Raw genomic sequence first — 24192 nt, 5'->3', positions numbered from 1 at the left:
GGAACCCCTCCTCATCTCCACCAATCCAACCCCCCTCATCCAGTTAGGCAGCTTGTCTCCCACAGGTGGAAGCATGTATGTTGCTATATGTTTTCTCTCCTCATCGCTAGGGAAGAGTTTTGAACTCTGACAAAGATTTTTGAATTCCTTCTATGGCTTAAGGTTCCAATGAGGATGGCACTGTGACGTGGTGGAAGGAGTGGGCACTGGTTGGCTCCTCGGGAATATCAGAAAGCTTGACTTCCAAGAGAAGAGGCTCATGTAACCACGGGCTCTGAGCCAGCCTGCGAACTTGTCCAAGAGCCTGGTTCATTGTACCCAGTCTCTAGCGTGAGCTGATGTTTATGGGCATGGGGGATAAAGCTAAATGGTGTCTTCTCTCTTGTAGGTGAAAACTCGCTAGTTTGTTGTCCATCAGAGCTGTTCAGGAAGTCTCTCAGAGGTCTGTGTGTGAGCTTCCCAGCAGGTCGGGTGAAATGCAGGGGTATCGCTGGGATCCACAGCCGTGCCTGAACTCCTGGGGTGCACAGCCCTATTTCAGAGCATTTGCATGGCAGTTAATCTAGAGGTAATAAAAGCATTCAGGAGGATTAGACCAATTGTATGAAATACTACTTCATTTTTGTAAGGGACCTAGACTTCTGTGGATTGTGGTATCTGGTAGAGCCCTGGAGCCCGCCTTCACAGATCTGAGGATGACTCTATACAGACCTAACATACAAAGCTTAGACGTGGCTCTTGCTTAGTTATTGTTTGTAAACAAAGAATAGTTAAGCTCTCAGTGAAGACCTGAGGAGATTTCCTTTGTGATGCCAGTTTGGCAGCCTAGAGTTCCTCCTTCCTTGTCCCCCTGTGTTCCAGAGAAGCGGGATACACAGCTGTAAGTGGCTTCTAGTCTCAGTCTGATTTTACAGTCATCAGCATCACTTGGGGTTCACATTACACTTTTTGAAGTATCCGAAGCAGTGTCACACTCCACATAATTATCCAGGGGTAAGGAGGGAAGGGGATTAGTTTTTCATTCTCACATCAGGCACTGCAGAGCAGGGAAGTGAGAAAAAAGAGTAGGCACTGTGGGACCTCTGAAGGCCAAGCCGCTTAAGTTTGCAGGAACCAGGGAGCCTCAGGTTAGGGACAGCTTTTCCAAAAGTCTGGAGTGCTGTTCTGTTGTTTACCAGGTAGGATTATGCTAGACTCTTCCCAAAGGTGGGCCTAAGCCGTCTGGGGGAAGTTGCAGAAGTTAGGTGAGGCTCAGGTGACAGCAGTCTTGGACCACCTTGGAGCCATTAGTGAAGGAGCATCAGGCAGCACCACCGGCCACAGGGATGCAAGGGTAGACCTGCCTCCAGTCTTAAAAGAAGCTTTCTCTTCCAAATGGTGAGATCTGTGGCCTGTGTCCAACCTAGCAGCCCGAGTCAAGTGACAGAATGAATGGAAAGACTGCATCAGCTATCCACTAAGCAACAAGGAAAACCTTATTGGGTTCTGGGCTCCTTAAGGTGTTGTGATTGATTAGTGATGTCTGCCATGTGGTTGGCTGGGAAAACTGGTGGTCTGTGTGCTATTTACCCACTCTTCTCTGTCAGTTCTTTCTCTGTAAACCCTCAAGTGGTTCATTGTAAGCCTTGCAATGTAGGAACCCTGTGTGTTACACTCCTCTTTTTCTTTTTCTTTCTTTCTTTTTTTTTTTTTTTTGTCTTTTTTGTTTTTATCGGTACCAGGGATCAAACTCACGACTGCCTGTTTGCAAGGCAGTGCTTATGCCGCTGAGCTAAATCTCCAGCCCCTGTCCTCTTTTTCTTTATCCTCTTCCTTTCCTGGATTTTCATTCATACTAAGAGGCAAAACTCACCCCCATTTTGATGTAAAATTTCAGAAGTTGTTTCAGGAAGAGGAATTTCTTCCTTGTACCCAGACACTTTTGAATGTGACCTATGTCCTCTGGCAGGCTATAAACATGGCTTTATTTCCTAAACGCTTTTCTGGTGGTTCAGGGAGCTTCAGAGATGTAGGAAGAACTTTTTGGGAAAGGGGTATGGTGGTGGGAATTGGATGAGCATGGAGATAGGCACTTCGAGGTTCTTCCCTGAGGAGGAGGGAAGCAGAAAGGATGTCCCTGGCGAAGGGACGGCTGCTGCATTGGGGTGAGAGCGGTTAGGGTCAGTGCTGACTGGTCATCAGGTTGGCTGTGATTGGGTAACGGAGACCTTATGGGTAACTCATGCTAACGTAAGGGCAACTGATGTTGGTACTGCGTCCCGTGGGCTCCAGGCCTTGGACACAGCATTCCAAGCTTCCATTTTCTCATGTGTAGTGAGTGGGTCAGCCTTGCACTGTACTGCTTTCCGTGCATCCTTCTGGAGTGTGCAGGTAAGGTGGGTGAGGGCGGTGCGGGTGTAGCTCACCACTATCCCGGGTGTTCTGGCCTTAGTTTTGACACAGCTGCCCTCCGAGGTGGAATCTGCAGGCAGAGAACAGGGTGACCCCCAATGCTGGCAATCCCCTCTACATAGTTGACACCAGCTGGGGAGACAAATGTCAGCAGAACATTCTAGATGTCTGGAAGCTGGGTTAGCTAGGCAGTCTCTTCCCCCAGTCAGGAGGGCTTTCTGCAGTCCTAAAGGCTCTGGGCAAGAGGCTTTAATCTAATTACATGCTTTATTTGAGCCAATTTGTTTTCCAATCCATCTTGTTCAGTAAGAAGAAAGAACATGCTGAGGACTCATTTTCACCCTCTTGTTGCAAGAGGGGAAGAAGGGTGGCACTCGCACCTCATGTGGTCAGTGCAGCCCCCAGCCTCTGCCAGCCACCCCAGCCCACGCCTGTGCCAGACCGCAGAGCCCAGCCTCACGGGTAGAAGGCGGGGGCCACTCAGTGGTGTCCTCAGCCAGGGGAGGAAAAGCCTGGCTCTCTTACCCTCATCCTTAAGCCCAGTCTGCGCCCTCCTGTGTCTTTCTCCCTCGGGGGTTCCCGTGTGTCAGCAGGACTGAACCAGGGCAGACTTGGTTGACCAAGGGGGATGCTCGCCCAAGGGGCTTCACCAGCTCAGAACCTTCCTGGCTGTGCTTTTAAGAGCCAACCTGATTCCCAGACCCCGTATTTTAAATCTGCAAATATATTTTTATTATAAGGCAGTGGATTTAAGATCTGTGTTATTAATGTCCAAACAAAACACCAAAGCCCTTCCAACCTCCCCGGAGAAGGAAGATTTATCGGTTCCCACTGTCCCCCCGTAGGCAAGGAGCCGAGGGCTCCAAGCTTTGCTTTTGAAAGTTGCCCCCCCCCCCCCGCCTTTGGTATCCTGTTTCCCCCTTTCTTTCTGTACAGTTGGCCCAGATGGGCTGTCTGCTGCAGATTCTTTGCAGAGCCCATGACTTCTACTGTTAGACACAGCGGTGGTGACCCAATGGCACGCATGTTACTGTGCTTTTCTAAAGACAAAAGATGTTAATGCGTGTGTCGTTTTTCTGACCTAAAGCCTCAGCACTCAGGTTTGCTTGTGGCATTGGCACTTAGAACAAATAAATGGGTTTTGGGTCAGAGTTTGGCGCTCGGTTCCTAAAATGTTCGCCATCACTGTCCTGGGTGTGCAGGAACCCCTGGGCCGAGCATCACTTTGGGGCCATAGGGAGGTGGCCTCAGAGGTGCTTCCCTTATTCAAGTCTCTCAGCAAATATTTGCTGAAGGCTCTGATGTGTCCCAGGCCCTGGGGATATAGCAGTAGTGCTCTGACTTACAGAGAAAAAGGGACAACAAACAAATTGAAGACTATTGAACAACCAAGCATGACGGCCCTCGGAGGATGCAGAGGACAGCCAGAGGCCAGTCATTATTCAGTGATCAGGGGCACGCCTGAGCTGGAAACACCACTGGGCTTAACAAAGTATAGGTGGGCGGGTAAGACAGAGCATTGGTTGTCTGTCACGGTTCCTAAGTTAGAGTAAGAATAATATAGCTAATATATTTTTTGGTGCTCAATGTAGATTGTTGGAATTTTCAAAGATTACAGACTTTTTTTATTTCCTGGACAGCAGCAGCCTGTCCAGGGCCTTAATGGTCTCCCTTCCTCCTGCCACTGCCCTGCTAGGTCCCTCCTGCTGCCAGCTCCTGGCTGCAAAAGTTCCTTGCTGGATGATTCACCCTCCCACCGGGGCAGCTGACAGTGTTCGGGGGTCCAGGTGGAGTCCATCTGTCTAGCGAGGCCACACCCAAGAAGCAGAGCTGAGACCCACAGAAAAGCTTGCGGGTCCTGTTCGTGGGTGTCGGCCTGCATCCGAACAGCAGGGGCATGGCCTCCTGACTCCTGCTGCCTCTCACCCTGCCCTGCCCAGTTCTGCCTTCCTTGTCATCAAAGGGCTTAGCAGGTTTGAAAGATGCCTGGGCCCCTCTCTTGGGTTTTTTCAGAAGGGTCAGCAGAATGACCGCAGAGGGAGTGGATGGCTGTCTTTGTTAGGGAACCTGTATTTGTAGGCTGGTTTGCCCAGGAGTCTTGGTGTCTCAGAGGTGACTGCAGCCAGCTGCTTTTAGACCTCCTTGTTCTGCCCCTACACATTTGTGTGCCTTTGGGCTTCAGCAATCAGTGGTGGTTCACCCAGGCTAGGTGCTGGGAGACTAAATTGGCTGGGAAAGGAGGCTGGCAAAATAAAATAAAATAACAACTCCAGACCCTGAGCACTCAGAGCTGAGTCTGGAGTGGAGAAGGCAGAGGGACAGGGATGAGACAAGGAGAGGGTTCTAAGCAAGTCCTGAGAAGTATGTTGGAAGCCACAACGAGGTGGCTGGACCTGTGGGTGCAGGCCATTGTGTGATCTTGAGCCTCTCTCAGTACTCAAGGGGTTAGGTCCTGCTCTTCCCAGATGCTGGAAGAAGTAACAAGATCTGGTTGCCATATACTCCAGCAAAGAGATGCAGGACAGCGAATGGAGTCGGTGTGCCAGGCTGCAGGCAGAGGCAAAGGCCTGGCAGTGGGCCTGCTGAGTTCTTAGCCCCAGCCCGGCGCAGCTCTGGGTCCGCAGTACAATCAAGAAGGAGGGAGCCTTGATCTTTTTGTGGGAGCCCATTGTGCAGAGCTCCCCTACCAACAGGTTTTAGGGTTCGCATCAGTTCTCCTGGGCTGGATCTTCAGAGCTCCCGTCCTTGCCCCACCAGGCTCCTGGCCCCACTTCTTCTGCTGCGTCTTTCAGCCTGCACTCCCGGGGGGCCCCTGAGGCTGTGCTCTGCCCTTCCCTGTGCACCGTGAGCACTGAGCCTGAGAGCAGGTGGTGCCCTTGGTACTGTCCTCACTGCTGCCTGCCTTACTGAAGGAGACACAGAGGCTGGCCATGGTCACGGACCCTGCAGTAGCGGGCATGTGATGGGTTTTCTTTTTAACCAGAGACAGTGGCTTTCCCTGGAGGCCCTTTCCAGTGATTCCACTTGTACCCTTAGGCTGTGACCTCTGGGTCACAGCATGGTGAGCTACAGGTGAGGTTTTGAAGAAGGGCATTTTAAGTTGGAAACATTGGCGCTTGCTACTTCGGAAGAGAGTTCGGTGGGTATCGGGTCAATAGCAGGTGCATATTCTTACAGGACAATTGAGGCAGTCACAGCAGGTAGCTCTCTGGGCAAAGCACAAGGAGCTCGACCCTGCCTGGGCTGGCAGCAAAGGGAAGCATCTGGATGGTGGCTGCACCTGGGGAGGGACCTAGACAGGAGAGCAGGGTGCCCCGGGACTGCTTGAGGGGTGCGGGAGCCCCAACCCTTGCCAGCTGACCCCCAGTCTCCAGCACAGTGCAGAGAAGGGCAATGCGTGGCCCCACAGGTGCAGGCAGCTCAGCTCTACCTCCGCCATCACACGCTCACCTGCAGTCCTCAGAAAGGGTGAGGGTGGCACAGCAGTGTGCCCCTTCGGCTCCTCGGAGGCACAACCTGGCTCTTGGAATTGCAGTGCAGAGTGGAGATGATATTCAAGGGGGACCTAGGCTGCCAGGGGACCCCCTCTTAGAGGGAAAAATGAGAACTCACTGGGTCCTAAGCATCTAAAGGCCTTCTTTAGGTGCTTGTTCACTCTTGTGCAGGGTACCCCAGCTTTTATCTTAGCCCCTGGACCATGTGGGGCATCAGAATCCCACCTCAGGACCTTTGCATAGCCTATCCTTCCTGCTGTGCACTGCATCATCCTGGGATTCCCAACCCCTAATAAGTAAATGGTCCCATCTTCTCTAAGAAGGAGCCTTATCTTGTAATAAATTTTAAAATATTTTTTTCTTTTTAACATTGGAATTATATATATCCTGGTTGTCAAACTTAAAATACAGATCAGGCAGCAAAGTAAATCCAAAAACCAGTTTTGATCTCACCATTCCGACCTTTCTAGAATAAAACTGGAGCCCCTGCCCGGGTTGACAGTCTTCCATGCAGCCTGCTGCAGCTCCGGGGGCCCCACCTCTGCATTCCCTGCATCTCCTGGCACTTTGCCACTGGGGGGTCTTCCCACCCCCGGGCCTGGGGTCCTCTGCCTGTGCTCTGTGGGGCTCACGCCTTGACGTTGAAGGGCCTCCTCTGAGAAGGTCGTCGTACCTAAGTTAATCTCCACCTGTTTCCCCCTCTCTCTGCCAAGGTGCCTGGCTCACTGTCTGAATTTTCTCAGTACCACTCTTACAGATGTGGGACACTCGTGTGTTTGGCTTGTGCCCTCCAGCTGCATTGCCACCAACTGTTGAGCCCCAGGGTGCATCCTGCACTTCCCAGAGTCAGCTAGTGTGTGTGTGTGTGTGTGTGTGTGTGTGTGTGTGTGTGGCTCTGTGGGTGTGGCATTCAGTGCCACTTGCTCTCAGGAGCCTTCAGATTAATTTGTTCGCTGACCACATTGTACGAGTGTACGTACACTTACCTTCGCCTGTTTGCTTAGCTGAAAGTGCCCGCCTTGTTCTCCTTGGCTTAAAGTGTGTGTCTTTGATAACTTTGATGTCAAATGTGTTGACATCTCCTTATCTCCTCTTTATTTTGTCTTTTAGCAGTTGCCTGTTCCTTTCTTTTGAGGTCTAGGTTGCTTATCTGCTTATGGATTCAGAAGAGTTCTTCATATGTTAAGGACATCAATCCTTTGGTCTCTGAGTTGTGCACAGGGTTCTCTTCCAGTGGTTTGCCTCAGAGGTTGCAAAGCACCTTGTGTCCAGCTCTTCCTCCAGCCCACTGTGTTTAAGTGTCCTTGGCTTTTCTGCACAAGGACCCTAAGTTCAACGAGTGTGAGTTACCGATGCGGCAGGTGGGGCATGAGAGTGATGGACTGATGAGAAGAGGCCCCTCAGGTGTGGAGAGGGGTGCAGGAGCTGCCCGAGGCCCCACTGCCCTGGCAAGTGCCTGTACCGCTGGACAGAGTGGGTGTTGTGGGAGTGGAATGGATCCTGTGTGGAAAGCGGGGAGTCATGGAGTCACAGGATAGTGGCTCCCATCAGCCCTGGGCCTCCTGGAGAGTGGCCGCTGTGAACCCTAGGCAGCTACCTGCAGCATCCTGAAAGCCGAACACACTGGGTGGGGCTCTGGCTTGGGAGAGGGTCTGTGCAGCTTTTGGGCTTCAGCTCAGATGCAGCAGAACATGCGTTCTGGCCAGCCTGGCTCCACCGGCCTCTTATTACCCGCTGTGGGCAGAATGGCCCATCGACTGCACAGAGCCTGCTGGCTGTCTGTCCCAGCTCCCGCCCCTCTCCTATCAGCTCTTGCCCCCAGGACAGAAGTGACCAGGAACTCCTCCCCTCTACCCTCAGGAAACCTCGAGGTGTCTCTGCCCTGGGAGGCAGGGTGCCCCTGGCTCATTACACCCAGAGCCCCACATCCCCAGCCCAACAGCAGAAGGGCAGAGGTGTTGCAAGAGATCTGCTGGGGCCGCGGAGAGCAAGACCTTTGCCAGCTCCCCGCCCTGCTCTGAGGGGAGGTGCCAGATGCGGTGCCCCTGGCTCCCACCATGGGCCGCTGGGCTCTGCTTGCCATATGCTCAGAGATGAGCCTCGAGCTGGCGAGCAGGCTTGCCCAGCAGGATCTTGGCACCTGGGAGAAGAGACAGACCATCGGGGCCAGCTACCCAAGGTGGAAGGAGAGGCAGGAGGGGCAGCCGCTGGGATTGGCCTTCAGGGCCACCTCTTGGCACTTGGTTGTGGGTCGGTCAGGGGAGCAGGTGGGAGGAATGAAAGGGAGGGTAGGCTGCTCTCAGGAGGGGCCAAGATGCCAGCCAGCCAGGATGGGCCTGCTGCGAGCGGGGCAGATGGCCGCCTCCAGGTCTCAGCGGCCCTCTCCAGGACAGAGCGCTTCTCCACGGGGAGCCAGGCAGTACCCACGTTCAGCCCTGGCAGCCCCTGTCTCTTGAGGGTAGGGAGAGGAGGAATGGCTAGGGTACAGGAGCCCCACAGATCTGCTGGTGTTTACCTTGGGTCCAAACCCAAGTTCCCAAGAAGCCCTGGAGAGAGGTGCTGGGGCTTCCTCCGGCTACTAACCTGGGGTCCCAGCACTGGGTGGGGTAGGATGGGGGTCTGTTAGGCATAAATGTTGGGTTTCTGTTAGTACATGATAAATGATAGTACATGATAGGATGGGTCGGCCTGTAAGGTGTGGCGTATGTAAGAACGCATCCACTGTGGAAAGTTTGAAGCGGTCTATTTTCAGTGCTTTTAAGGAATTCGTCCTAATAATTTTGCATCTTTTTCTGTTTCTGGACAGTGCAGATAGCATGCAGTGGATGTTTGGGTGTTTACGTGATCCTGGCTGCGAAACTGGCTGCATTCAAACGTTTCTTCAGATTATTCAACTTGGTCGTTCTTCTTTTCCTAGAAATTGCATTTTACTCATATTTCCAAGTTTTCACCTAAAGTTGTGTACAGTAGCTTTATAATTCACAAAATGTTCTTTAGATCACAATAATATCCTTTTCTCATTATTTCCAGTGTTCTGTCTGTTTTCTTCCTTTTATTTCTAATTAGATATGACAGTGTTTTGTCTGGCTTGTTTTTTTCTTCAAGTTTGGGGTCTTTTCAGAGTTAGGCTCTTGGATGCATTTATGACTTTTGAGGGTTTTTTCCTGCTTTGTGCTTTATTTTCTTCTATTTCCATTGTTGCTGGTTTTCCTGCTTGCTTTGGGTTTTGTTTTGTTCGTTTTCCTGACTTGCAAAACTGACTATACGCTGCTGATGTTCATTCTTTCCGCTTTAATAACAGTACTTATTACACTGTGGTTAGAACATGTGACCTGAACAATTTTAGCTTCTTGGATTTAATTTGGCATTTTTTCACTATTTATGCATATCTGTCTGTTACTCTTTGTATTTCTATCAGTTTTTGCTCAGTATATTTCAATGAAATATTCCACACCCATTAAAAAAATTCTTTTTATTACTAAGTGATCTTCTTTGTCAATTTTAAACACTGCCTTGAATTCTACTTTTCCTGATGTTAGTATTTCTTTTCCTGGCTCATGTTTTTGTTTTCATTTGCTGATATGCCTTTGCTACTACAGGAGTTGTAAGCTTTTAAAAAATAACATTTAATCTTATTTGTCAGAGTCAAGTATAAAAGGCCATCTTTTATACTCTATATAAGACAAATATTTTATTCCCTGTACCATTCTACTTACTTTTATTAGTAAGATCCGAAAATGTTAAATTTAATTTCTATGGTTTTATAGACATAGTCTGATATTTCTTTGGAAATATTTAAAAATTATTTTGATATTTGCATTCCATTTTAGAACAAAATTTGAAACTCCTGTGTTTATTGGTTTTGGTGTTTGTCACCAGTGTGTTTATACCATGACTTTTCTCAAGGCTCTTATTTATTTTATAGTTGGAAAACATTCTTAACTACTTATTGCAAAAAAAATGACATAAATTAGAATCTTTTGTGAGCTTACTGCCGTGAGAGTACCTTGTGTTCATTATAGTCTGTGTCCCACAGCAGTCTAGCTAGGTATAAAATTCTTGAACTGTAAATTTTCTTTCTTAAGATCATATACATGTTGTCCCATGAACATTTGACTAGTTGTTTTCTAGTATGTTTATATATTTTTTTGGTTACTCTGGTATTTTATGTATTTAGAAAAGTAGTTGTTGATTTTTCTTGATTTTCTAAAAAAATTTTAGGGACCACTTTCCTTCTGCTCATTAATTCTGTCTCTGGTTGAAGAATCCTGTCTTTGCTTCTTATTTCCTCTCTGGCCTCTGTTTAAATTCTCTTTCAATCATACATCAATTCTCTCCTCTGCCTTATAGTAATATCTTTTCCTAGTTTCCATGTCTTCATACTTTTCCTCCAAGTTTTCAGAGTTTCTCCAATTAATCCAAGAATCAGTTTTCATAGTATCATTTCTGTTTGCTGTTTCCAGAGTGGATTTAAATTACGCTACTGGGCTTTAGATATTTGCTTTGGTTTTTCTTTTTTTGGTTTTTCTTACCTCATTTTCTCGTAGGCATCAGCTCAGTCTCATCTTTTATTCTGTTTCATAAAGGCTGTATCTTTTTAGTGTTTCAATCTGCCCTGCCCAATTGGTTACGTTTTATTAATGGTTGTTTTTAACCAACAGTGACAGAATTGACTAGTTGTGACAGAGCGTATGCGACCACCAGAGCTTCACATGTTCACCCCAGGGCCCTTTGCCGAGGACGCTTTGCAGAGATGCCTGTGCTGACGTGAGCGCCAGGTTCCTATCTTAGAGCACGGCTCCCACCCCCAGTTCGCACCAGCCTCTTACCTTGCCCTTCTCTTATTTCTGCCACCTGACTTTAGGTAAAATTGCAAGTTCAGTTAGCCGATGCAAGTCCTGGCTTTCTGGTCCCTCCTCTGCTTAATCTCCCCGGCAGAGAGTTTGCTCCTAATAACCCCACTCACTTCCTGCCCATTTGTTTTCTGGTCACTGTCTTTTGGTCTTCTCCTTTATTTCAGGAGCTTTCTGTTCTGACAAAGAGCTCCGTCCTGAGGTGAAATCCAGATAGGTTTTGCCTTTTCTACCGTCTGCCTTTAATTAATAGAGATTGCTCCCAGATTCTAGCATCGGGCCATCTATCAGTTTCATTCTTGGCATTCATGTGAATTTTCATTTTTCATTGTCATTATAGCTATTTTGGAACTCAACGAGAGGCCCCATAAGTGGCAGCCAAGTCGATGCCATATTGAAGGAGGAATCAAAGGTGTGATTCATCCACATTGAAGCAGTCACTGTAGCTGTGTGTGTCCTTGACAAGAGAAGCGATATGGGGACATTCTTATTCAGGGACTGCTTGTCCAGGGACCTTGGCTATCTGGGATACAACCCAAACAAAGCCCACAAGTAGCCAGATAGCCTTCACAGCATCCTTGTTACAGAGGTGATTCACGGTCCCCACGGGGAACTCTGCCCACTCCTTCCCTGCTTACCTGTGCTTTACACGCAGTTTCGGCAGGCTTGGTCTTTGTTTTCCCAGCTCACAGCTAATTCAGAATCAGTTGCTCTGAAAGCAGAAGGGGACTTTCTGCAACAAGTGTACTAATCTGATAAGAACTGTCAGCAACCAGAAAGGAAAGGTAGCACCCCCTCCCTGCCCCACACCACACACACACACACACACACAAACCACACACACACAAAGGTAAGGACGACCACCAACCCTGAGGTGGACGTTGAATTAACAGTCACCTTTGCCTGTCCTCTGCCAAGCTGGGTACTGGTTTTAACCCTAGGAGCTCATCAGAATCACCTGAGGAGTGCCCAAAACCCAAACCCTCAGGTCACTCCCAAGGCCACGGAAATCAGAACCTCTTGGGGGCAGAACCCAGAGCCAGGATTGGGAGCCAGGGTTGGGGTGTCTGCCTCTGTGGCCTGCCGCATTATACATACAACCCCTGGCAGGTGGGTCCCCAACATCTCTGGACTGAGAGTTCTCATCTGTGAAAGGGGCCCAGCTGGAAGGGTGAGAGGATCTCATACAGCATCAGAACGGTGCTGAGACAGCCATGACTGTGAATTGGTGAGCAGGGCTGGGGAGCGGGATCTCATTAGTTGATGATGGATGCTGTGGGTTTCCAGGGCGATTTCTGTGCCAAGTGGGCCCTTGGCTCTGAAGAAAAAGCTACAGTATTCATATGCCTGGGCCAGAGGTGCTAGAATAGGTTGTCCTGGACTAGTCTGTCTCCCTTCTGCCTGTGAGCCCCAGTTGCCCTCGGGCAGGCCAGCCTGGCACCTTTCCGAGTGCTGGTTTCACATCCGAAAGCTGAGCAGCACACCTCTGCTGCAAAGCCACCATAGCCTCGGGGGCTGGCAAACTCAGAGGTGCCCTCTTACCTGTCTGTCACGGGAATGCATCTTAAGGGCTCATGCAGGGGGTGTTTAGGGCTTCCTAGCTAGAAATGAATGTACTGATGTGGTTCAAAACTTCCCCCCAGATAATACAAAGCCACTAGCAGATTTGGGGTCGTCCCCCCGAGTGTGGTAGCACTGCACCATCCAGTTCAGCCACACAGTGGCTTTGCTGTGAGCATCATCTGTCTGTCCCCGAGCTGGCACAGACACGGCCAGCACAGCTGTTCCCAGCCAGGAAGCGCAGCTGTGACGGTTGTGGTAATGCTCGTGTGTTTGGGCTGTCAGCTCTCCCATCCCTGTTTCCTGGGCTCGGCCACAGTTGAGCGCAGGCCGTGCTCTCCACCAGCCCGCTCTGTGCCTCCAGAGCTCCCTGCTCCAGTAAGCGACCAGCTGCCCATCTGGCAGAAGAGACCAGTGTGTGACCTCTGAGATCCCTGGATCAGGCGTCCTGGCAGAGCAGCGCTCTGGAGCATCCTAGAGGAGCAGGGTGCTGTTTCTTTCAGGTTTCCTGAGCCTGGTGCCTAACTTTGGGCCACAGCAGGCTGGCCTTGGGGCCGTGGGGCTTGCCAGGCCCGGCTCCTAGGCAGTGGGATGGAGTCTGCCGTCTAACCCCATATCAGTGCATCCGTGGTCTCTGCAGGAGGCAGCTGCTTCTTGTGGGGCCAGAGGTTGCCTCTAGGGAAATCGCTTTTCAGTGTTCCCTGTAGACCTTCACCATGGCCTGGGCAGGTGACACGGAGAGGCCTGCCTTCCTGCCCTCGATTTTTCTCCCCTTGTCCCATGACCTTGGCAGATGGCTGACTTCCTCCGAGGCCTGGTTTCTTGTCTGCAGAATAGAAAGAACTCTCTGACCTCTGAGAATGGCTGTAGGAATCAAGTGTTTCTGGCATGTCCAGGGCTGGGGAGAGATTTACTTGGACTTGTGGTGGGCCGGGTCATCATGTCACACTGGGGTCCAGTGAAGGAACTGCATGTTTATCCAAGGAGCAGAAATCTCTGGCCGGAAGGGCAAGGTTGGACTGGGGTCCAGTCGCTGGGTCTGCCTTTGGGAGGCCGATACGACCACTGCTGGGGGCTGCAGTCAGCCACCTGTCAGGCCCAGTGTCTGCGCATCCTGCCCAGCCCTTGCTCAGGGGCTGGAAGCCCCGAGGTGATACCCAGCGGGTGCAGGCCCGTGGCCCTGCCTCTCAGCAGTAGGGCCCATTAGAACTGAACTCTTCTTCGTGGGGCATTTTATTTGCACACTCCAGTGGAGTGGACACCAAAGGGGCTTTCTAATGCTTCATGGACTGCTAATTTCCTCTGTGACCTCTTTTGTTGGGGCCTGACCCCAGCCAGAGGCCCTGCGCCATGAAAGCCAGCGCCTGACACAGACCCGGAGCGCAGGGTGACAATGAGGCCTCTATCGGCTTTAATCAGGCTCCAGTTGTGTCTTAAGAACAGGGGGAATTTATGTGGTGCTCAGAAACCCTGGGTGGCACGATTCAGGAGCCCCCAGAGTCTCTCACGGAGGCCAAGGCAGGGAAAGGATTCGTCAGGCCAGAGGAGGGGGGTCGGGCAGGGCCCCTTTGTCCCAGGGGCCTCTTTAGAAGGCCAGGCCTGCCCTGAATGGCCGCCCGCTTGGCCTGGCCCATGGGTATCACAGGCCTCTGGGTATTTAGGGAAGCGGCCTCCTGCTCAGCCCGCCAGCCTATTCATGGCCAGCCTAATTAGTTTTTGTCTGTGTTCTCCCCCTCTTGCAGACTGCGATTCCTACTGCAAGGCCTCCAAGGGGAAGCTGAAGATTAACATGAAAAAGTACTGCAAGAAGGACTACGGTGAGTGAGAGGGCCCTCTGTTCTGGGCCAGGCCAGGCAGGGAGTGACCAGCCGGGAGGGAGCCACGGACCGGTACAGTGGGCGGAGGAGGCATCCCTTCCATCAGAGTATCCCAGCCCCCGGCGTCTCTCTTTTACATTGGTCTTTAGGGACAGACTTCAGGAGGGGCCGCGGGGGCCTGGGGTTTCCCCCTACCTTACAGAGGGGCACCCAGGCCAGCGCAGACTCCTGAGGCTGCGGTGTCCAGGCAGGGCTGCGGCCTTCACTCTGCTGTGTGGCCGCAGACCACTCTCTTGTCCTCTCCGGTCTGCCAGGTAGTAGGCATTCAGCGCCAGGCTGTGTTGCTCAGAGTGAGGTCCTCTGGGCGTCAGAAAGGGAACAGGAGCCCCTCGTGTGTTTAGAATGTTCTGGGCTGCAGCTCGCTGGGGGTCTGCATGGTAAATGGCGGCATCCTACCTCTGGCTCAGGGATCCCCCCCACCCTGCTGTGGGAGCCGCCCTCACGGGGATCCTAGCTGGGCCGGCTGCTCCAGCTAGACTTGAAGGTTTTTCTGTAGTGTGGACTATGGTCAGGACCTCGAAGCACAGCATCATGCGTGGTGAGGCCCAAAGGAATTCCAAGAGCATCTAAAATGTTCTTGTTTTACTGTCTCTGTGTGAATGTGGGTACACATGTACCCCCACCCCCACATACACGGAAGCCAGGGCAGGACCCCACCTCACAGGCCGCTTGGCTTCCCACAGGCTGAAGCAAGAGCAGCTGGCCTGTGTTATGTGTCAGGAGTTGCCAGGCTATGGGCATCCACCTTCGGGGTCCCTCTGGGACCCACAGTAAATTCCCAGAAGCCCCTTTCAAAGGCAGGCACCCCAGGGCAGCTTAGAAACTTCCGACTCCCACAGGGAAATAAACCTGGACCTTGCTAACAAACAGCTGCTGTCTCCAAGCCACAAGGCGGGCCCAGGTGGTCCTGCAGGAAGCCCCAGGGTGTCCTCCCAGCCCTGGGGCTCTAGTGTCTGCTGAGGACCTGGGGACTTAGGGTAGGGCATCTGGTGAGGAGGGAAGGGAGGTTCTTTGCTTGTTTGGGATTTAGTCTTAAAGGAACCTTCGGGAGCCACCGCAGGAGGAGGCTTGGGGAAAAGGAGAGTTGGATGGTCTTTTTGAAAGGTACTGGTCTCCAACTTACTTTGTTTTGCCTGGAATTGAACTCAGGACCTTGTGCTTGCCAGGCAGGCGCTTGTACCACTGAGCTACTTCCCTGGCCCTGGCCTGCAACTTATGTTCTGTTCCTCAAGTGAAAAAATTGGACTTTGTGTCCCAAAATGGACCCTGTTTTCTACCTGATGCTTTTTGACTCAGTCTGGCTTCGTTCTGCTTAGACTTTCTTCCTTCAGTGAAGTCTGTCCCTGTCACCTCCGATATCCCAGGGGGTGCTTTGCCCCAGTCAGCACTGTCCTGGCCCCTGTACCCTTCGCAGCAGATCCTCTCTTCCTCTGCCACCTGACTGCCCCGCTATGGCTCAGGAGCCCACGGGCTTCCCACAGCCCTTCCCCTACTGCGGCAACCCTGGGAGTGGGCGGGGCGTCACTCTTGGGGAAAAGCATTTGCCTGCCTCTGGGTTCCCTGTGGCCTCTGTTCCCTAACTGCCCCCACCCCATATGCCTGACTTGTTCCCGTTGTCATATGAAGCGGGCACAGGGCAGTGGCTTCAGTTCCCTTGGGTCACAGATGGGACATGGTCTTGCTTGGTCATAGCCATGTGGTGGCCTTGCCTCCTGGGCCTTCCACAGTGGCTTCCCCTGGACCTCGCCTTCCCCACCAAGATCAGCCCCAGGCCCAGAGAGGTGAAGAGTGGGCACACAGCTTCATGGCAGTCCCCACCCAGGTGCCTCACCCATGTCTCTGCAGGGTCAGACCTGAGAAGCAGGTTGCAGGGGAGATGTGGGGTGCGCCCCCTGGGAGCTGATGAGACCTGGCCCTGTTTTGTCTCCAGCTTTAGTGTCCTAATGATAGCCCCAGCTGCTGTCTCACACCACCTCTCATTCTCCAGTGCCCTGTGTGTGTGTATGGGGGGGGGCTGTTTCGTGTGTCTGTAATAAAATACTCAAGGCCAGGTGACTTGTAAAGGAAGGTGATTTATTTTGGCTCACCGTTGCGTTCTGGAAGTCGCAGAGCAAGGTACCGGTACCCACTCAGCTTCTGGTGAGGGCCTCGTGCTGCAGCTCCTGATAGGAAGCGGGCTCACGCGATGGAAAGGAGAGGATGAAGGAGGGGAGGTTATCACAGCTCCACCTCTGGGGTGCTGGTCCACTCCTTTGGGAAATACATCAGTCCCTTACAAAATACCTCTTACAGGCCCCACCATCTCTCAGTGCTAGTCTACTGGGAACCAGGCCTCAGCGAAAGTTTTGGTGGAAACAAACCACAGTCAAACCCTAGCAGGGTGTTTCTGGCTCCAAGACTGTCCCTGCCACATAGGGTTGAGTCTAAAAGTTGAGTCTCCCTAACCTAGCTTAGGCTGGGAAGCGTCTGGTGGGGGAGTCTGGCTTGGGGGAGAAGGAGCAGGTGCCATCCATGGGTGCCACAGGGCCGCCTGGCAGCAGTGTGGCCCTTGCTCTGAGGCTGGGGATGAGGGCTCTGCTGTGTCTTTAGGAGAATCTCATGCATCGTTGGTAGGCACCCTGGATTCTTGGGTGAAGGGTATTTGCCTTGTGTCCATCTTAATCCTGGGGAAGATGTGAGCCATGCTAGGGAAAAGTGGACAGGAAGAGGCGGCAAGAAAGAGCTGGACTGGGGACAGCCAGATGAGGCCAGGCAGGGATGTCCAGCTTCCTGGGTGCAGAGTGACTTCACAGGGGGCCAAAAAGAAAATACATTTCCTTCTGTCCAGGGTGCTGGAGGCCAGTGCAGTTGCCTACAGGCCCTGGACCCCTTCCTCCTCCTCCAGATCTACTCAGGAGAAGCTTGATGAGCTGCCAGTGGAGAACACAGGTTCAGGGCTCTGCCTGACCCTGTGCAGGGGCCACTGGGCAGACGATCAGGCTGAGGAGGCTGGTGGGAAAGGCCCGGGCGGGCTGGCCCTGCAAAGGCAGCTCAGCCCTCTACTGTCTTGGGCCTGTCTTTCAGGGAGCCTGCACTCAGCCTGGGAGGGTTGGGGTGGACCCCAAGAAGGCAGGTAGGAGTGGGGCTCGGGGAGGGCCTCAGGGCCAAGGCTCTGCCACTCCGGTCCTTTCCAAAGAGACCCACCAAGCTGGGAGGTGGCCCATACCATTCTTACCTGCAGGGAAAAGAGTTTTGGCTCTTCTGTTAGCTACCACAAAATACTTGGAGGAGCTAATGTTACTGGGCTCTGGGGTACTGGAGTTTCTTTCTAGAGGAGTTTCTAGATTCTTTCAGTCCTGAACAAGAGTTGGACAAAGTAAGTGCTGCAAGAGGTCGTGGGGTTTTACATTTTTAAAGGTAGGAGAAGAAACATGCCCTGCAGGGTGAGCAGGGACCGATTAAAAGGAGAAGCAGCACCCGGAGAGAGAGAACCGCTGTGAAACGGAGTGGACAGTGGCCAGGCGCTCAGTGGGCAGCAGAACTACTGAAGGCAGCGCCCCAAGTACAGGGCTTTGGGGAATGTACTGAGCCCTGCGGTCACCAGGCCACAGCCCCAGGGACTTTACTGTGCCCTACACTCTCACCACAGGGAGGTTTATTTGGGCCCACGGTCTCTAGCTCCATTGTTTCAGCCCGGAGCGAGGCGAAATGGTGGCGTGAGGGTGCCACTCACCTCACGGTAGCCAGGAAGCAGGGAGAGGGAAAGAGCCTGCGCTGGCAGCCTGCCTCCCCCTCCCCAGCCTCTGAGATGGTGCCACCCGCTGTCAGAATGGGTGTTCCCCTGGGTTTCCTGTCCTGTCACAGGCCGACTGCCTCTGGCTACAACCCGCAGACCCACCCGGAAGTGTCTTTAACTTCCCAGGTGAGTCCCAGTCCAGTCAAGTCCACAGGGACCTTTGCAGTCTGGGCCTCAGTTTCCTGTCTGTTAGATGAGGAGCAGTCGAGGGGACCTAAGTGAGACAGGGACCACAGCTCCTGCCACGCCACATACCATTTCTAAGGGACAGCAGCCGTGGTGACACTGTTAAGGCACATGTCCCTACCTCTCCTGGGATACCTCAGTCCTCTGTTGCTCTTATGGAATGGAGCTCACCTTCCAGATGCCCGAAGAAGAGCCATGGTGAGGGTGGTGGTCCAGGCCTGGAATCCCAGCAGCCCGGGAGGCTGAGGCAGGAGGATCACAAGTTGAAGCCCAACCTGCGTGATTTAGTGAGGCCCTTTCTCAAAATTAGACAAATAGATAGATAGATAGATAGATAGATAGATAGATAGGCAGGCTGGGGATGCGGCCTGTGCAGAGACTCTGGGTTCAATCCCTATTACCTTGCCCCCCCAAAAGCAAGCCAATGTGAAGCGTAAACATGGAGCCCTTGTTTGTGGAAGATGCGCTGTATTGTTTCCAGTGGCTCGTAGCTCCTGCCAACCGCTCAGAGAGCCTCGCCTTGGAGGCGCCCTTTCTAGGCGAGGTGCTCTCGACCAGCGTGTGAGTGTGTAAGTGTGCACACACTATCAGGCAAGCCTCCTGCTGGGGGGGGCTCGCGCAGAGCAGAGCACACCCTGGCCGAGTGACCAGCCGGTCGCGCATGCATGTGGAGGCCCTGGCCCCGGAGCCTCCCTGGGTGTCTGCTGTGCGGCCTCCTTCCCTTCCTTCCACTGAGGCCACATCTTTCCTGCACCCCTGAGCAAAGGCTTCAGTGTCTGCCCCCACTCACCTGCTCATGTTTATACAACCTCCCTGTCTCATCCCATATGCTCACAGACAGACAGACTGCACAGACACTGTGCATACACTGGGATAGCAGTGCACATCCAAAGAAGTACTGGTCACTCACACCCACTCCCTACCCCAGCCTTGAGTGCCTGCTGGATGCCTTCCCCTGTCCTGGGTTCCATACTCACAGATCAGCGTGATGTGGAGTCTCGGTCCTCAGGAAGCTCACAGTGTAGGAGAGAAGAGGGCCACACAAGCACGAGTATGTAGCCCGGGGCCGGCTGAGGGGCCCATGCAGGAGCTCAAGCGGGAAGGCTTCCCGGAGGAGGGGGCTCAGGGATGCCAGCAGGGGAGTCTCCCCTCTCAGGGCTGGACACAGGCTGGGAGATGGATGCAGTGTCAGTGTCGGGTAGCGGGTACGAGGGAGGCCGGGGAGAGAGGGGGACAGCGCTGGCCCCCTAGCCACGTCCAGATGCTCAGTCACTCTGATCCCCCAGAGCAACTTCTGTCCCCTGCTAAGCACCTCAGGGTGCCTGGCTCTGCGCCCGTCTCTTCCCTTCCCCGGGCTTCAGACAGCGCAGAGAAGACAGCTCCCGTTCTGAAAGGTGAGATCATCTCGCTTGCCGGTTCCTGGAAGAGGGATTCGTTCCCAGGAATGTTTACTAGTCACCCCTTGTTGAAAGACATTTTGGCAGCACCAGATGGAAAAATCGGAGTGCTTTTCACCAGATGATCTGTCTCAGAGTGTTCCTCCCGAGACCCCATGAGGACAGTCTGGGGACGTGACTCGGGAGGAGCTGTGGGCATCCGTGGGGAGGAGCTGCGTCTACCGGGTGCGTGCGTGTGCTGGTATGTGTGTGTGCCCATGCACCCTGTGGCCAGGCGGCCCGGCACCTCGGCAGAGTTCTGATTTCCATCACCAGCCCCTTCCACCCTGTGTGCCCGACGCCTCCAGAGGCAGAGGAAGCCAAGAGAGACCACTGAGCCGGAGCGGTGCCCCCGTGCAGGCCCCAGGGCCTGAGATCTGTCTTCTCCCCCTATTCCACTGGCCTCTATACCAGGAGTTGAAGTTCCAGTGACCTGCAGTGGGCACAGCAGTCCCTTAGAAAGTTCCAGAACTGGTACCTCGCAGGACCTTGGTGCTGGGCTCCCAACAGGGCTGAGGAGAGGCCTCCTGGCATCTTCACGGGCAGAGCAGCAGGCACAGCCCCTGCCAGTGACGGTGGTAGAGTGGCTTTGGTGTGACTGTGCTGGTGGCAGCTGGCCAGACGTGGAGAAGGTCATAAGATCCCTGGAGACCCAGTGGGCAGCGCAGGAGGGTGGAAACCACTGGATGGCGTGGAGCTGATGTGGATGACAGGCGTGGCAGTAGAGGCAGTGCCATGATAGTGGAGGTGCCAGTGGGGACAGCAGAGCTCAGTCCTTGCCCAGTTTGTCCAGGGGTTCAGGCTGGGGGTGCGAAGGGTGGGAGACGAGGGTCTCACAGCTCTAACATGGGGCCTCCACAGATGATGGCCTGTCCCCCTCCTGAGTGCCCTTCCCTTCCTCTCATTGACCTTGGGTCAGTGGCTGCACCCAGGCTGGCCTAGGCCTTTCAGGTGCAGAGAACTGGATACGTCACCAGCCCTGTCATTGGAGAAGCCATTACTACGTTTAGCCCAGAAGTGGCTTTGGGGGCTCAGAGTGGGCATGGACCTTAGGGGTGCACTGGGTGGCTGTCCCCCAAAGGCAGGACACTGGAAGCTGAAGGGACCCATCTCTATCAGGCACCATCCCTACGCGCAGAGAACAGGACGTGGACCGGCCAGCAGCGTGTGGCGTGGTGTTGCAGAGGCTTGTGACCCCTCCCTGGGGTCGCCAGCCCCCCGGGGATCCTCCGATTTCCCCAGCAGATGTGACCTCCCCTCAAGAGTGCCAGCCCCATCTGGAGTCCAGATGTGGCACTGGGTCTGAGTCAGCCTGAGGTCATGGAATGTGGGTGACCACCAGGTTGGACAGGGAAGGCTCATCAGCCTCTGAGACAGCTGGGCAGAAGGGCCCCTGTGCCCATAGGCACATCCCTCCCCTGAGAGGCTGGCTGGGTGCCGTGTGGGTGAGGGGTGCGAAGAAGGCAGCAGACTGCAGGCGGGGCTCGAGGCCGGTCACCTGGCAGCTCAGAGCAGAGCGTGCTGAGGGCCCGGAGCCCCTGGCCTCCTCGCTGGCCTTTCCTCACAAGCTTAACCTCTTCTCTGAACATCCCGCTTGTAGGAAGGAGAGGTGGCCAGGCAGTGTGAGGGCACTACAAAGTCCATCTGGTGACCAGCGATTCTTCTCGTACTAAGATGGGGACATTCGGCCACACCAGTGGCTGGGGCTTCTTCCCTGACACCTTTCGGGGGTCCTCACACACCCGGCTCTGCTGGGGTCCGGCCCTGCGGTGGGAAAGAGGCCCCAGGCCCAGGCTCCCCAGGGCTGGTACATGGCACTGCGCTGTGCTCTTTGGCTCCCGGCAGGGCAGGGCAGGAGCCCTGTTTTTTAGTGTCCTGTTGAAAACAAGTTTTAGGGGCAGCTTGACTTTCAGGAGTTGAGTGCTAATGAGTACATGCGTGCCCTGTCCAGCATGGAGCTCCACAGGCCAGCGTCCTGGGAGGGGTCCCAGCAGCAGGAGGGGCACACTCTGCTCTCCGAGGTTCCCTGGGAAGGAAGCTCTGTGGGGAAGTGGGCTGCCAGCAGGGCTGGCACTTGAGGGGATCTTAGCTGCATCTCCACCCCTCCGTGGAGTGGGTATGAATCTACAGCCCTGCAGGGCCTCTGGCCAGAAACACCTCACTAGGCTTTCTGGGGGCCCTAGTGAGGCCCCAGGGGGGTGCAACCCCTGCTCAAGACCATGTCTGAGAGGCACACCCCTGCCCACCTTCTTGCGGAGAGGTTCTAGATGATGTGTCCTGCAGCCCCCCACTCGCCGCTACCCTTTGTGGACAGAGCTGGGTTCGGTCACCCACGCTGTCCCAGGCTTGGAGTTCTGAGGCTGGAGGCAGGTGAGGGTGGTCTGGAGCTCAGGAAGCCATGCCAGCCTCAGACAGGCAGGTGCCCTGGTCCCGGCCCCCATCCCCACCCCCCGTCCGTGCTGGTGCTGTTCCTCTGAGACCCACAGGAACATCTTGTGTGTGTGCTGCGCCAGTATTGACCCAGCCACCGGGAAGAGGGTAAAGGACACAGCTCTGGGGTAGGAGGTGCCTGGGCTGTTTTGGTTTCCCCTCACAGAGTGGAGAGAAGCGGCCCTCTGTCTCCAGCCCTTAACCCTGGGCAGCAAGCTCCCTGACGGGCCGCTGTGAGGAGGCACTAGTCCCTTAGTGATGGTGCCATATCTGTGCCCAGAGCGGCAAAGCAGGGTGGCCGATTCCCTGACCTCTGTGGCCTGTGGGCCAGGGGGAGGGTACAGTGGGCCAGGCCAGGCCACTCACCCTTCAGGGAACTGCGCTGATCCCTCTGCGAGTCTGGCTGATTCTCAAACCTCCCACTGGGCCCCCCTCCCAGGGGTCCCCAAGCAACCAGATAGTCTTAGGCACCTCCCTCTTCTCCCCTCCCAAGCCCCGGAGCTAACAGGGGAAACTGAGGTAGTACCCACCTTGCTGTTGGTTCTGAGTGTGTGTGTGGGGGGGGGTGCATGCTAGACTTCTTTGGCTGAAGGGAAAGCCGCCTGCTAGCCCCAGGTTGAGTGTGCTATCTTCACCAAGGTCTAGGGCAGGGCTTGGGGGATCCCAGAGGCCATGCCCCCTGGCCTTGGGTGTGTCACCCCTTCTCCTGCACTCCATGGCAGGACTTCATGTTTATCTGGGCAAAGGAGCATCCCTGGGTAGCAAGCTTGGCTGGACTGGGAAGCACGTGGTCAGAAGGACATCTTGGGACGCGGCTGTGCCTTGTGACACTTTCTGTGCCAGGAGATTTACAGGGCCGTGCGGTTTCTGTGTGGTTAGCATGCACCCTCGTTTGTTCTGACTGCTGTCGCAGAGACAGAAGGGTGACAAGCTTTCCCTAACTGGACTGGCCCAACAGGAAGGGATGGCTGGTGGGGTGGGGGAAGGAGCTGATCTCCCAAGCCTCCTTTGGAAGGGCAGCTGTGGGGTGGCCTTGGGGCTCACCCTGACCTCCAGAACCAGGAAGTTTTCCTGCTGAGATGCTCCATGTGTGGGAGAGGTGAGTGGTCAGCGGACCCAGTGTCCTGGCCGTGTCCCCCAGGGCCATCCCAGCAGGTGGCTTAGCCTGCACTGGGCCATTTTCCTGCAGGTCAGTTCCTGAAAGTCAGTTTGCTGGCCACTCAGCTTTCCTAGAACCCAGCCCAAGGGGAGCTTTGATCTCAGTAGGAGGCCCCCAAGATCTGCATGCTGAGGTGTCAGTCTGCTCTAAGCTGACTTTTACTAACCTCCAGAATGCAGCAAGGCGAGGCTTAGAGGCACAGTGCTCAGGCCAGGGAGGAAGGCTGGTTCTGTGCAAGCTGGGTGGGGCTCTGGCCAGAGGACAGGACTGGACGTGGGGACAGAAAGAAGCCTGGGACAATCTGCCTTGCAGGTTGCCTTGGAAGACTTGGTGATTTTCCCCAGCCCTGGGACACTAGAGAGGTTGAGCTCCCTGGGGAGAGCAGCAGGTGCCTGCTCCTTTGGGAGGATGTGGCAGCACCAGCACAGCAAGCAGTGGGTCCAAGGGGACCGAGTCTCCAGGCATCCAGCCTGCCTTCTCACCTCCTGTCCCTTGGCCAGAACCAGTGTGGACCACCATTAGCAAAGCTGCCCTCGGCTTCCTCGCTCCAGGACCTACAGCGGGGCCTCTGCCAAAGCAGCAGGCTTGAATTCGGGCCAGGGACATCAGTCCTTGTGCTTGCCCTGCCCTGGTGGCTGAGAAGTGTTCTTTGTGCAGTGGTCTTTCCTGAAACCTCAGCATTGCTGGGCTTGGGCAGTGCTGAGCCCCAGGGTTCTGCAGCGGGGACGAGAAGGGATCATTTACTGCAGTCATGTGAGGGACAGGTCACCGACTCCAAGCCTGGCCCTGGCCCTGCCTCACTGACTCCCATGTCTGCTTCAGATCAGGCCCAAGCTGGCCCAAAGCTGAGACCCTCTTCCCTTTGACCTGCATTCTCTAACATAAGGGACCTCTTATCTCCCTGGTCTGATTGTGTGGCTTGGCCTTCTGAATACAGTTGGGGATCCTCATCAGGGCCCCATGTTTTGGCCTTGTTGACACCATTTAGGACATCAGCATAAAGGCAGGGAGAGTGTAGGTACCCTAAAGGG

The 24192-nt window shown here is 54.1% G+C and overlaps 1 protein-coding gene across 2 annotated transcripts in view; it reads left to right on the top strand.

Moving 5' to 3' along the window:
* Ntn1 (netrin 1) overlaps positions 1-24192 on the top strand; it is a 197135-nt gene that overhangs the window by 163862 nt on the left and 9081 nt on the right. For both annotated transcript variants that reach the window (XM_063242122.1, XM_063242121.1), the window contains exon 6: positions 14041-14115. In XM_063242122.1, coding sequence (XP_063098192.1) covers positions 14041-14115 — 75 coding nt within the window. The remainder of the gene's footprint in view (positions 1-14040; positions 14116-24192) is intronic.

This window comes from Cavia porcellus, unplaced genomic scaffold, assembly GCF_034190915.1.
Source record: "Cavia porcellus strain 051 isolate PalLab524CR breed Dunkin Hartley unplaced genomic scaffold, mCavPor4.1 scaffold_32, whole genome shotgun sequence".
Lineage (NCBI taxonomy): Eukaryota > Metazoa > Chordata > Mammalia > Rodentia > Caviidae > Cavia > Cavia porcellus.
The sequence above is the reverse complement of the archived record's forward strand: the minus strand, read 5'-3'. Positions and strand labels throughout refer to the sequence as shown.